We start from the raw sequence: 15,150 nt of genomic DNA on the forward strand, positions 1-15,150 counted from the left end.
CTGTTTCAAACATTTTCTAAATATGAATTCTTTCAAAATATATATCTTTTAAGAATCTGAATTTATAAGCTAGATAACCCATGTTTTAAAAGTCATCATTTTAAAAAAGTACTTTCCACAGAACACATTTATTTTTAATAAAAATTTTAATAGTTCTTTTTTAAATTATGTATTTATTTATTTTTGGCCTCACTATGCAGCTTGCAGGATCTTAGTTCCCCAGCCAGGGATTGAACCCTAGCCCTCTCAGTGAAAGCAGAGTCTTAGCCACTGGATCTCCAGGGAATTTCCTATAGAGAATTCTTTACATTTCTTAAAATATGGTTGACTAGATTATAGTTTTAGTATATATGTGTAATATATTTTTAAAAATAGCTGAAAGTGGTCTTTACTTTTAAAAGTGACATGATTAAATACTACATTGAGTTGTCTTAAGGTGAAATATGGTTTATAGATAGATAAAGAACTGTAATCAGTTGCTTTCATGTACTTTGAGAGCGATATAAACATTTAAATGAGCAAGTAAAAGTGATACGGTGTATAAGTATCACTGTTTAGTAGACAGAGGAATAAAATGCAAAGTAGTGAAAAATACAGAACACTTGAAGAAGTTTTAGTAAGGTACATTTTTTTGAGTAAAATAATTTGCATTATGAAGAAACACATGTATATAAAAGGGTAATGTGGCAGTTGGTGGTTTTTCTGGCCTTTAATCAAGATTAAAACTTTAAAATCTCATCAGTTGAAGTTTGTGACCCATTAAATAATTTGAAATTTATATTTTGTAAGCACATATTTAAATATTCATCATCCCATTTTTAATACAGGTAACTAAAATTTAGATGCAGTTTTTATTTATAGCCAGTAGTATAGAAGTATCAGAATTTCATTTCTGTGTTTTGTGGGGAAAAGCAATATGTAGCATGTCTCTAAGCATGGGCTACTTATAATACATAGTGTTGTTGTTTTGGGATTTTTGTGTGTGTGTGTTAGATGACCATAACTGATTGTTTTTGATTAATTGTTAATGGATAAACCAGATGTTCTCATATCTGTCCTTGGACAGTTACCCTCAAGGGGTTTCTGCCACCCTTTTTGTAAACTCCTTGGTTTTGCTGAAAGATATGTATCCTAAAGAGACCTGTAGTTTTCATTTTATTGACTGTAATAGCTTTACCTTATCACTGATATTTTCAGTGGACTGAGATTTGCCTTCTAAGCAATGTTTATTCTCATATATATTCCTTTTTATTCTCTATCAACAGTCTTATATGTAATTCTCTTACTTGGAGAAAACCAAATTGTTCTAGGACTTCAAAAGATAGGCAGAGGTCTCTGAAAAGAAGTAATGACTCATAAATAAAAGCTTTTGTTTTGGTGAAGTTTGGTATCAGAATCGATTATTCTTCACATTGTGTAAGAGAAACCTGCCCCAAGAGTATAGTAGCTAAAGTGTTGAAGGAAACATTCTGGAGAACTCAGTTTGAAATAGAGAAACAAATGGGCAAAGAAAAAAAATTCTTACATTCAGGGAAAAAAATTGAACTTGAAGCTAGTTGGGCTTGACTCATGATTTTCTAGGCAAGTAGAACCAGGCGTATGATTTGTCCGCTGAATTGACAGTCTTGGATTTAATATCTATTTTATGTTCTGCTAATTAGGTGAAATATAGGGTTTTATATCCTTTACTTATAATCATATGTAGGAGATCAGCACTAAGGGAGACTGATGAGATGATTGAATTTGAGAAACTGTACTTCCTTATTAGAAATTTTGAAAGCAGAACTTGTTTTTTCATCCCTAGTGTTCAGGAAAGGGGTGAATATTTGCTTAGAAATGTAACATACTCAGTTTTAATTCCCCTACCTTGTCTTTCCATTTTTCTTTCTTTTTGGTGTCTATAATCAGCTATGGGGTGAAGGAAGTGGGAATAACTGTAGAAGCATTAATTTAGCCCCAACTTCCTTGGGCCCCAAGTATATTGTCCAGCTTGGTCAAATTTTTCTAAATCTTCAGATATCCTCATGGCTACTTAAAAAAAAAATTGACTAAGTAGTGGATACTGCTTCCACTAAAGCTCTGCTAACATTAGCTGCTTATTAAAATCATTGTTTTATGCATTTTAGATCAACACAACTGCTGATGAGAAGGACCCTACAAATCCGTTCCGTTTTCCAAATATTGGTGTGGAGAAGTTTCTGGAGCTGAATTCTGAGCAGAATCATGATGACTACTGTTTGGCCTACGTTTTCACAGATCGAGATTTTGATGATGGTGTCCTTGGTCTGGCGTGGGTTGGAGCACCTTCAGGTAGTTTATCTAAATATGTCTTGACTTACTACTTGAAAAGCAGTTTCATGATGGATTGAATTTTACAAAGTATAGGAGAAAGTGATGCCTGTACAGTATCTTAATTACAGCTCAGGTTAGGTAAAATTCATAAGCATAATGTAAATGGAAAAATAGATGAAGCAGCTTTTTATTTTGAAATGAATTACATGAGTACTAACAGAGAGATATCCTGACATTTGGTATTGTACATTCAGTGGCTGAAATAAATAATTTTATGGGGAAAAGTGGTACTTATTTCTGAAACTGAAAAGCAGAATGCTAATTGTTCCACAAAAGTTAATGTAATTAATTAATGGGATGGGGGTTGGGAAGAGGTTCTTAGAGTCAACAAGGGAAAATTATGTTCTTGCTTTTGTTCTGCAGTGAGATAAAATGCAGAGAAATCCTGCTCAAGAACAGCAGGTGGGAAGAAAAAGAAAGACTACCTTTACTATCATTATTTTATTTCTAGCCTTTATTTTAACAAAAGGAAAGTAGTGCCTGAAAAGAGATGTCAGCAGGAGACCCCAAGACCCACAGCTCCACAGGCTTAACTGCATGGACCCACATTCTGCTGGTGTCTACCTTAGCCATGAAAGCCACTATCATTGAGAAAGCTGGAATGGGATAATCTCCTTTCCACTGCAGTCCAGTGGGGATCTGTCATTTACAGTATAATAGGTTCAGTAGCCTAGTTTAGAGAAATACAAATTTAATAAGTGAAAGATAAGTAGAAAGAATCCCCGACTCTTTGAATATAAATTTGCCATATAGAATTTGATCAGTAGTCCATCATCTTCTGAGCTGTAAACAGCAGTTTCTCCTTCTGATATATCTTTTTAAAGAATCAGCTTCAACTTTATATGGGATAAGACAGGCTCTTCTATTCTTAATTTATTCTTTGATTTGCTATGCATATTTTAACATCTTCAGTACTGTAGTTTTGCTCTTACATATTTTGCTCTTTTTTTAAAGCCAGCAGTGAATATCCTTTTTACAGGTTCCAAAGCTTTTGTTTCTCTGCCACATTTTGAAGTGTACTCAATCCCTGCTGTCATTAAAATACATGTTTATGGCATAGACTGAATGTATTATATAGTACGGTATTTTTTGATATTTGTCCCTTAGAGTGATCTGTGCTGGTTTTGTGTTACTTGCATTGTCAGCAGATTGTACGTCTCACTCTTTCCTATGATAATTCACATATTTTATAACTTGTATATGCTGAAATTTCTCCTTCCCTGCTTGGGAAAAAGATTAGTTGGATAATTTTATCACAACGTTTATAATCCCTTCTCCTTATTCATCAGTAAGTACTATAGAAACTCAAGGATTCATTTGGCTTTTCTTATATATTGTGGTTAATATAGTGGTTCTTTAACTGTGCTCCATGGACTAGCAGCATCTGTATTACCTGGGAACTTGTTAGGAATGTAAATTTTGGGGCTTCGCTCAGGTCTGCTGTATCAGAAACTCCAGGTGGTGTGGAGCCCATCTGTCTTTGTCTGAAGAAGCCCTCCAGGTGATTCTGTTGCATTCTAAAGTTTGAAAACCAACATATTAATATTTTTGCTCACAAAATGTCTCCTGGGCGAATGATTAGATGATCTCAGACTAAAAACTTCCTGCCATTTTGTATTTTCAACTCCAGACTGTTGTTCATTGAGAATGTAGTGGTTCTGAGAGACCTTGGTCAAATTTTTCTGAATATTCAGATATCTGCATGTCTACTTTTTTTTAAGTCTTTTTTTTTAAGACTATATATTTAGAACACTTTTAAATTTATATAAAAATTGAGCAGATAGTATAGAGTGTTATCTCCCCTACCTTTCTATTTTATAACAGCTTACATTAGTATGATGCATTTGTTACACTTAATGAACCAGTACTGGTACATTATTGTTAACTAAAATCATCCCATAGTTGATTCGGATTTCTTATTCAGATCAAGTCCTTTTCCCGTTCCAGGATCTTGTCCAGTATACAACCGTACATTTAATTGTCATTTCTCTTTAGTCTCCTCCTAGCTGTGATGATTTCTCAGACTTTGCTTATTTTTTATAACCTTGACAGTTTTGAGGCGTATTGGTCAGGGATATTGTTGGATGCCCCTCTGTCATAGTCTGTTTGATGCTTTTCTCATGATTGAACTAGGGTTTGGGGGACAGTTTTTCTGTCTAGTTTGTGATATCTGGACCACTTACTTTATGAAGTACTGTTTATTTTATTGAAGTGACAGTAGGCAGAGTTCTGGTTTGACAATGCTAGGCCACATTACTTGTATTTTTGTTGTTGTTCTTCATCTGATGCCTTCTTCCTTTACTCTGTGTTAAACTCCCAACTCCAGCTCTCACAAGCCTTTTTCTAGGAGCTTCTGGGGGAACAGCTAGGCAGGGACAGAAGAATCGGGCCAGAGTGGGAAAGAGAAAGAGTCTTTGTTCCTTTGACACAACTTTTTCTAAAATAGGATACCTGCCCTGACAGCTTTCTTCTTCATTTCCCTTTGCCCTTAGACTACTTGAACTGAGTTTATTTGGTTTGCATTTTATTTATTTTTATAAGCAACTTTATGTATTTGCTCTTACTGATTAATTCAGTTCCCTTGTGATGTATAGATGTTACTTCCTCCATTATACAGTCGAGGAAAGTTGGATTACAACCCAGTACCACAAATAACCTAGAATCTGGACCTTTTGACTCCACATTTTTGTGCATTTGGTAGTTCTTTTACTTGGTATTATTATAATGTAACATCCTACCTTTATCTCTCTAAGACATTTCCAAGAAGAAGTTGAAATGTTTCCTGAATCTAAAAGTAGAGATGGAATCTGTTTCCTTCTTTCTTAAGAGAGAGGAGTCATGTGTGTGCCAAGTTGCTTCAGTCGTGTCTGACTAGAATTTAGGCATCATTTTGGGTAATTGTCATGAAATAAAGAGAAGAGCTCTGGATTGGGAGCTAGTGTACTGGGTCCTTGTCTGTTCTGTCTCTGTAAATTCAGGTAAATCATGTTGTTTCAGCTTGTTTATTTTTCATTGTAATTTCTTCTCTTTGCCCTTCCTTTGTGACTTAATGTTTCTGTATGCAGATCTTAGTAATGCTAGTTTTAGCCTAATTTTTTGCAATAGTATTTTATAGCTGATCTGTTCAGCTTCTGGTCTGTTGCTTTTCTTAACCTTTTCCATTTTTATTTGACCTAATTAATTTCTATTGTATTATTTAGCTTAATTTCATTTAATTCTGCAGCTGTTTCACTATTCAAATATATAGTACTAAAAGAATTTTGTTGTGATACTGCTGTGTTAATTTTCACATGATAGTTACTCAAATTACTAGCTGTAGTCCTCTTCATTGACTCAGTTAAGGTGGGAAAAACAATGAGGGTTGAAATATTCCAATAATGTTTCTTGTGTTTTAGTCTTTTTTTATGCTACTTTTTATTTGTTCTCTAAAAATTTCTTATTGTGGTTGGGTTCTGCCTTCAGTTTCCTTTTAGTGAGAAAAACAGTTCCTCCTGCCCTAACTCCATAATAAGTAGAAACAGCTTGTAAACTGGGCTAACTTGGAGGCTTCCATGTGAAATCATACAGGACCTAGAAGGGAGCGCTAGAAAGGGAGGAGTCTGGTCTCTAAAACAAAGTTAGTCTTGAATAGGAAACTGAAAAGATTAAACTTCTCTTTTTATATGCAAAGTTTTGTGTTAAGCAGGTAGTAGCCTCTTATTTTGGAGAAGGAAATGGCAACCCACTCCAGTACCCTTGCCTGGAGAATCCCAGGGACGGGGGAGCCTGGTGGGCTGCCGTCTATGGGGTCACACAGAGTCGGACACGACTGCAGTGACTTAGCAGTTAAGTTCAGTCGCTCAGTCATGTCCGACTCTTTGCGACCCCATGAATTGCAGCACGCCAGGCCTCTCTGTCCATCACCAACTCCCGGAGTCCACCCAAACCCATGTCCATCGAGTCGGTGATGCCATCCATCCATCTCATCCTCTGTCGTCCCCTTCTCCTTCCGCCCCCAATCCTATGCAGCATTAGGGTCTTTTCCAATGAGTCAACCCTTCGCATGAGGTGGCCAAAGTATTGGAGTTTCAGCTTCAACATCAGACCTTCCAATGAACCCCCAGGATTGATCTCTTTTAGGATGGATTGATTGGATCTCCTTGCAGTCCAAGGGACTCCCAAGAGTCTTCTCCAACACCACAGTTGCAGCCTCTTATTTAGAGACTGAAATGTCAGTTCCTTCACAAAGTAAAATCTTTATATTAGATAGCCCTTTGTTGTACTTCTTTTGCTATGCCCTTCTAACATGATTTTTGAGGGGGTCTTTGTTTTATTAAGGCATATTCTGCTCTTCTGTTACCCACCTTACTGTTAGCAGTTAACCCAGTGAACATAGTCTCAGTTTGCCAGGTCACTGAAGAAGGCTGACTGTGGAATTCATCTGCAAAGCCAATCCTGAACCATTGCATATTCCTCTGACCATTTGTAAAGAACATTTTGGGGGACATTTCATTTGGTAGAGATCTTCTTTTCTGTTTTTCTTGTTTAGAACCTGTCTGGCAGTATACTAACTTCAGCTTCAGAATTACTGCTCAGATTAATGTTGAATGGTCAACATGTGACTATTGCTGTAGATGTTTAGGCCTGCTCACACCAAAACTGTGTTTATGGATTCTTTCAAGATATTAGACTTACCCTTGTAGGTTTTATAATTTTTTTCTTTTGGGGAGTTGTTTTTAACAAGTTTAGAACTGATATTCTGTGATTAGCTCTCAGACTATCCTGTAGATAGAAAAATGTTTCTGTTTCTTTGTTGGTCTTTGAGTTATCCATCCATCATTGTTATTCATAATTTGTATTTTTCAGTGATGACTATATGTAGTAAACTTTTTAATTTACTCTGTAAAGCAATTACTAAACTTGAGTTATGACTTAGCTGTAGGTATTTATAACATCATTAATTGAGTTTCTGGCATATCAAAAGTTGTTGCAGTATTTAAAAAGTTAAATCACAACTAATAAAGTTAGACATAGTATTGTATTTCTTTCTGTATAACTGAATTATTCCAACATATGCTGTTAGTGTATAAAAATAGCAAACTTTCCAGATAAGCAATAGTTATTGAAACCAAAAGCAGTTAAATATATTAAACTCGATATGAATTAAAAAGACTGTATTTCAGAAGACTATACTCAAATTTATGCGTTATCTTTCCTCAAATTAGACCTTAAAAATATAGGAAGTGCATTATTGGAATTTTTAATATGTGCTGTTTACTTTCTTTTAACTGATAAAGATTTGCAGTGTGGAGTCTTCTATGCTTAATTCAAGTCTGACAGTACAGCACTGGACCAATTTGTGTGTGACACATCTTCGATAAGGCAGGATATTAATTTGCTACTTATTTAAAACTATAATATGTAGACTGTAATTATTACATACAGAATGCTTATTTATATCTTTTCTAGTTTCTAGAATAGTGATACAGTCCTTTGGACTGCAAAAGTAAAAGTAGATTAAGAGAATATATTAAATATTTGTAAGTCATTTGCTGTTATCTTCCTATTCAGTTTTCTGTGTAGAAAACGTAGTAAATATTAAATATAAAGGTTCTCAATCCTTTGTCATTTAAAATCTGCATATATGACTTAGTCTTTCAGTTTAGTTTTCTGAGAAAGCACATTATCATTTCGGTTTCTCGAATTGTATCATAATAGTCATTAAATTTATGATATGTTTTCCTGTACTTTCTAATATTAAAAGGAACAAGGCAACAGTTGTAGCGTCTTGCCATTCTTGCATATCTTTTTTTTTTTTTGAACTTTTTATTTTGTATTTAGGTATAACCGATTAACAATGTTGTGATAGTTTCAGGTGGACAGCGAAGGGACTCAGCTGTAGATATACATGTATCCATTCTCCCCCAAACCCCCTTTCCATCCAGGCTGATACATTCAGGCTTCTTGTTGGTTATCCATTTTAAATATAGCTTATCTTGCATATCTTTTTTGAATTGCTTGCCTATTATATACTTTATCAGAGGTTATAAATGTTAGACTTTTAAAAATGTAATTTGGTTGTAACTCGGTGTGTTGAAAGTTAATTTGAAGTAATTAGATCATTTATCAGAATATCCTAATCCATTTGATTGTATTTTAATGAAAAAATGCAAATAATCTCTTAAAATGTGAGTGTAAACCAAAGTACTTCTCCCTGAAAGTCTTTAGTAGTTATTTAAAATACTGTGATCGTCTCAGTGCAGTGTACATAAAAACAGGGATTGGCCAGTTTCTAATTTGCTGATGTTCTTTTTTTTTAATTTCTAAAATTAACTGCATTTAGATGTGAAAACACTTTCATGTTGTTATTAAGCTCTAAAGTTTAGGAACTGTAAATGAACAGATTAACTACAAAATGATTTCATATGTATTATACAAGTGAAAAATGAAGACTAAACTTTGAAAATGTCTTCAAGACATGTTGGAAATCATAATTGAGTTTTTTGAACCTATTTTGGAAAAAAATTCAAACTTGCCAAAAAGTTCCAAGAGTAGTATAGTGAACTCCTGATAAATTAATCAGTTAACATGTTACCACATTTGCTTTTTTTCCTTTCCCACTTTTCTCTCCTTCCTTCCTTTTTTCTTTTACCCACTTGACATTTTTTGAGTGTTACTGAGATATAATTGACGAATAAAATTGTAAGATACTTAAAATGTACAATGTAATTTGATATTTGTATGCATTGTGAATGCATGATTCCCCCCACCAAGTTTAATACATCCATCACCTCACATATTTACATTTTTCCTTTTTGTGTGTGAGAATGTTTAACTTCTGTTCTCTTAGCAAATTTAATTTATATAATACCACGTTTTCAGCTATAGTCATCATGTGTTACACATTAGATCCTCTGACTTTATTCATCTTACAACTTGAAGTTTGTACCTCTGTCAGCCTATTTCCTCCACACCCTAGCCTCTACTACTTTTTTCTTTTTAAAGAGTACATAGTACGTTGTCTTTTAGAACATGAATCACATATTCCTGTGCATCACTATTATTATTTGTAGAAGTGACTTTCTTAGCATCTCCTTGAGAGTATTTTGTCAGCTTTCATTTAACTTAAATATAAGTTTTCTTCTTGAAAAATGAAAAGTATAGACTTTGACCCAATGTCAATGCTGAAATATTTAAATTTAACAGAATCTGAAATATTTGTTTTGCTAAATTAAGGGGAGTAAAAATTTGGAGACATTTTGATTATGAAGAGGAACATTTTATAAGGGCTTTGTATTCAATCCTGAGAATTTATTTGTGCCATTAAATCTTTTATTTGAAATGACTTTCTAATCGTGGACCAAAGAAACTTTTTAGAACTTGATATATGTATATACCAAGTTTGGGCTCAAAATACATATAAAATGTTTCAAGTTAATATGGTGTATATTAGAGAATTATTTGGGGAGGGGAAGATGCTAATTTTAGCCGTTTTTTGTTTTGAATTAGGAAGCTCTGGAGGAATATGTGAAAAAAGTAAGCTCTATTCAGATGGTAAGAAGAAGTCTTTAAACACTGGAATTATTACTGTTCAGAACTATGGGTCTCATGTACCCCCCAAAGTCTCTCACATTACGTTTGCTCATGAAGTTGGACATAACTTTGGATCTCCAGTAAGTATTGCCTAATTATTAGTTTTTTTTTTAAGTTGCTGGTCTTTCATGTTGTGTAATTTTTGTTGATACTGTTTATAGTGAAAACAAGTCCACATGAATGCTTAGTTTTTATATGTCAAAATACAGTAGTGTACTTGACCATAGTACTGAAAAGGAGAAAGATAGAATGCTTGTAATTAAAGTAAGAAAATAAGCACAACAGTGCCAGAATTATATGAAGGCAAGAATTTTGTCTCTTTCATTCACTCCTGACCTTGAAACAGTGCCTGGTACAAGATTCATTCAAATATTTATTGAGTGAGAATCACTTTTCATTGTTTAAAGTTTTCATTGTTTGAATGTTAGCAAATTGTGGGGTTTTTGCTTGGTTTAAAGCATTATTGGGGTTTACTAGATTTGTCTTTCTCTACTTAGACTGTTATTTTAAAATCTGTCAGTATTAAAACTTGGTAACATGCCTAAAAGTAGAGAAAAATAGTACAACAATCTTATGCTCATCATGCAGGACAGAGGTCAACAAACATTTTCTGTAAAGGGTCTACTAATCAACTAGGTTTGTGGGGCAACATTTGGTCTCTGTTGCATATTTTTCTTTGTTTTGTTATTTTTTACAATCTTTTAAACATGGTAAAACCATTCTTAACTTAGGCCATATGAAAACAGGCTGTGGACTGCTATTTGCTGACCTCTGATTCAAATTCAGTGATCATCAAGATTTTGCCACATCTTTCTGTATTTCCTTTTCTTTGTGGGGTGTTAGAAACAGTCATTCACCCTTCCATATTTCAGTGTGCATTTCTTAAAAAATGAGACATTTTCTTCCATAACCACCACATGGTTATTATACCTGACAAAATGAATAATTCTTTGGTATTATTTAATACCCTGGGGCTTCCCTGGTGGTTCAGATGGTAAAGAATCTGCCTGCAATGCGAGAGACCTGGGTTTGATCCCTAGGTCAGGAAGATTCCCTGGAGAAGGGAATGTCTACCCACTTCAGTATTCTTGCTTGGAGTATTCCATGGGCAGAGGAGCCTGGCAGGCTACAAAGAGTTGGACATGACTGAGAAACTAACACGTTTACTTTCACTTTTTCAATATCTAGTCTATTGTATTGATTTTCAAGTGAACTGAAGATTAATATACATGGAAGTACAAAATACTGAAAGGTATTCTGTCTTTGTGATTTTGGTGGGGCTTATTAAAATTACAAGTTTGGGAAATTTTCATTTGAAAACTATATAAATTCACTTGTACTTTATCACTTATAAAAATGGGAATTTTTGAGTTTATAAAAAAAATTGAATTCTAATAGCTTAAAATTCTCAAGCACTTACTTAATGTTTCCACAGTTCATAAAATGTAAGTATCCTCTCACTAAGTTGCAAGTCTTTCTTCTAATTCCAATCAGGAATGGATGGATAAAGTATTTAAAATGCATCTAATCTCTCTACCTCTTTGCTGCTTTTGTGATCTCTTCCTAAAAAAGAGTAATTGAAATTTTAAAGATGAGCAGAGAACTCTTGTTCATGGTCAACTTGCATTTTCAAGGTCAGTTAGATGTCCTCTACTCTCCCAGTCAACTTCATCCAACCCTTACCAGGGGAATTTTAGTATCTTTCCACCTACTCTTTGGTTTGTTAGTCTAGGACCTCTCAACCTCTCAAAGTTTAATGTGCATACAAATTACTGAGGATCTTACAGTATAGATTCCGTTTTAGTGGGCCTTTGGTGGGGCCTTAGTGTCTATGTTTCTAAGACTCCCATGTGATGCTGCTGCTGCTTATCTGTGGATCACACTTGGAGTAGGATATCTAGTGTATTCTTTTTGCACTTCCCATCTAATTTGTCTTCTAATTGGTTGCTAGAGATGTGTTTTTAAATACATTAATGAAATATTACTTATTACTTATTGTTGAATGTATAAATTGGTTCACATTTTTTTGCTTACCTTGTTACCTTTCCTGTCATATCAGACTACTTCTAGTGATTCTGTCATGCTCAAATACACCTCATTCCTTTGTGTATATTGTTCATGATACTATACATAGAGTACATATGATACCATACTGTAGATAGCAGGTGCTTAGTAAATTTGTTTTCAGTAATTTAATATTGAGATCAGCCAGACCATGAACTCCTGAGCCTGTCTTCTTTGACATTTTTGTCTAAAATCTGTCTTTATGTCTTCTGTCATATATCTATACTATGTCAACGTTACTTCCTCTCTGAGTGGTTCACTGTATTGCATATATTTATTTATGTGAAAGTCACTTGGTCCTGTCTCTTTGTGACCCCATGGACTGTAATCCTCCAGGCTCCTTTGTCCATAGAATTCTCCAGGTCAGAATACTGTAGTGGGTAGCCTTTGCCTTCTCCAAGAGATCTTCCCAACCCAGGGATTGAACCCAGGTCTTGCACATTGCAGGCAGATTCTTTACCATCTGAACCACCAGGGAAGCTATCCTAAACATTCATTGCACACTTGTTGTTAACCAGTTTATAAACATCATTGTTGGAAATTGCAGTCAAGAGGCGAGTTCCTGTCTCCCAGTATGAAAGTCTTAATGTATTTACTCTCAGCAGATTAATTTTTGTCTAGGTATGTGCGTGCTAATTCACTTCAGTTGTATCTGACTCTTTGTGACCCTATGGACTGTAGCCCACCAGACTTCTCTGTCCATGGGATTTTCCAGGGAAGAATACTGAAGTGAGTTGCCATTTCCTCCTCTAGGGGATCTTCCCAACCCCCCTGGGTTGGGATCAAACCATGTCTCTTATGACTCCTGCATTGGGCACGCAAGTTCTTTACCACTAGCCCACCTGGGAAGCCTTGTCTAGGTATAGTTCTAGTCATTCTGATCATGTCACTTCTGCTTACAACCCTACATCCAATACCTATTGATATTACTAATACAGTTTCCTTAACTTAGTATTTATAGGGTTTTCCATAATTTGGATCTAAGTATGTTTCCTGTGTTATTTCCTCTTCCCTGTCAAATTAAGTTATTTAAAAAAGTGTACTTCTGCCAAGAAGCCAATTCCTTCCCATCTCTGCCTGTTGAAGTCTTGATCCATGTTGCTATATAATGTAAATTAATATGGCCCTTTTGTCAGGCAGTTTGGCAGTACGTATCAAAATCTTTTAAAGTGTTTGACCTGTTAATGCAGTAACTCTACCTTTGGGAACCCAACTAAAAGAAGTAATTGCAGAATGTGTCAAAGATTTATGTGAATTAAAAAAAAAAAAATCAAAAAAGGTATCCATTGCAATTAGACCTTCACTGATTTTTTTCATTATGAGACAGTGGCCCCTAAAAGAGCAAATTATCTTTCCTTTTCACAGGCTAAAATAACAGTAAGGTCTAGTCTAAAGGAGAGTCCTCAAGCTTCCATTGTTCTTCTGATGAGAAAATTACATCTAATCAGATGACCTGAAAACCTTATTTTACTTCCTGTTTATGTAACTTTATATTCTTTTTGACAGCATGATTCTGGAACAGAGTGCACTCCAGGAGAATCTAAGAATTTAGGACAAAAAGAAAATGGCAATTACATCATGTATGCAAGAGCAACATCTGGGGACAAACTTAACAACAATAAATTCTCACTCTGTAGTATTAGAAATATAAGTCAAGTTCTTGAGAAGAAGAGAAACAACTGTTTTGTTGGTATGTATCTTTTCCCAGCATTTTAATATGAATATTTTCAAACATTCAGAAAACTGGAAAGAATTAAATAGCAAACACCTGTGTATCCACCACTACCACTTTTATGTTTTACAGTTGTTAGCACTTTCATACATTTGCTTTATCACATAGGGGGCTTCCCTGGTGGCTCAGATGGTAAAGAATCTGTTTGCAATGCGGGAGACTAGGTTTGATCTATGGATTGGGAAGATCCCCTAGAGAAGGGAATGGCTACCCACTCCAGTATTCTTGCCTGGAGAATTCCATGTTCAGAGGAGCCAGGCAGGCTCTAGTCCATGGGGTCACAAAGAGTTGGGCACAACTGAACAACTAACACTTATCACATATGTATCAATCTGTTCATCTCTCAATCCGTGTTTTATTGTGATTGTAATTTAAAGTGGATTTGGGATATCAGGATACTTCACTCTAAGCCCTTTAGCCTACATTTTTTGCATAAGTGAAATACACAAATCAACTCGACCATTTGATGGCTTTGACAAATACATCTCCCTATGTAACCTAAGCACCTGTCAAGATGTACAACATTTCTGTCACCTGAGAAAGTTCTCTCATTTCCTTTCCCCATCAATCTCTGCACCCATCCCATAATAAATGGATTTATTTCTTTGTAGATAAATTTTGCTTGTTTTCATATAAATGGAATCATATAGTTTGCATTCTTTTGTGGAAGGCTGCTTTCACTCATCATACTGTTTTGAAGTTCATTATTAGTGTTTTGTACCTTTTTTTTTTTGACTGGGTAGAAGTACATTATATGAATATATCACAGTTTACTTATCCTCTCTCCTGTTGAATGAACACCTGGGCTTTTCAGGTTTGGGCTATTATGAATAAAGTTGCTATGAAATTTTTTCTTATTGTGGTAAAATATATATAACATAGAGTTTATATTTAAACTAGTTTTAAGTGTACGATTCAGTGGCATTAAGTATATTTACCATGTTGTACAACCATCACCGCTTTTCCATTTTCAAACTTTTAAAATCACCCCAAATAGAAATTCTGTAACCATTAAGCAATTAACTCCTATTTCTCTCTCTCCCCATTTCCTAGTAACCTCTATTCTATTTTGTGTCTCTGCGAGTTTGCCTATTCTAGAAACCTCATATTAGTGGGATTATGCTCTATTATCTGATTTATTTCACTTAGCATAGTATTTCCAAGATTAACGGAAGCTATAGCATGTATAACAATGCCATTCTTTTTTATGGCAGACTAATACTCTGTTTTAGGGATATACTACATTTTGTCTGTCCATTGATCTGTTTTACCTCTCATGGGGCATTTAATATGTTCTAAATACCCCTCCTTGTATTATGTTTCTGGGGATCTTTCTCCTATTTCATAAGATTTTAAGTTACTTGAGGGTAAACACTGAGGCTTGCTCACATTGCACATAAACAGCACTCTCACAGATATGGCACCAAAGG

General features: G+C 34.7%; 1 protein-coding gene across 2 annotated transcripts in view; it reads left to right on the forward strand.

The window, feature by feature from the left end:
* ADAM10 (ADAM metallopeptidase domain 10) overlaps window positions 1–15,150 on the forward strand; it is a 138,422-nt gene that overhangs the window by 99,283 nt on the left and 23,989 nt on the right. For both annotated transcript variants that reach the window (XM_081510074.1, XM_081510072.1), the window contains 3 exons: window positions 2,127–2,310; window positions 9,841–10,004; window positions 13,495–13,678. In XM_081510074.1, coding sequence (XP_081366200.1) covers window positions 2,127–2,310; window positions 9,841–10,004; window positions 13,495–13,678 — 532 coding nt within the window. The remainder of the gene's footprint in view (window positions 1–2,126; window positions 2,311–9,840; window positions 10,005–13,494; window positions 13,679–15,150) is intronic.

Source organism: Giraffa tippelskirchi, chromosome 7 (assembly GCF_054371585.1).
Source record: "Giraffa tippelskirchi isolate mGirTip1 chromosome 7, T2T-mGirTip1v1.2.pri, whole genome shotgun sequence".
Lineage (NCBI taxonomy): Eukaryota > Metazoa > Chordata > Mammalia > Artiodactyla > Giraffidae > Giraffa > Giraffa tippelskirchi.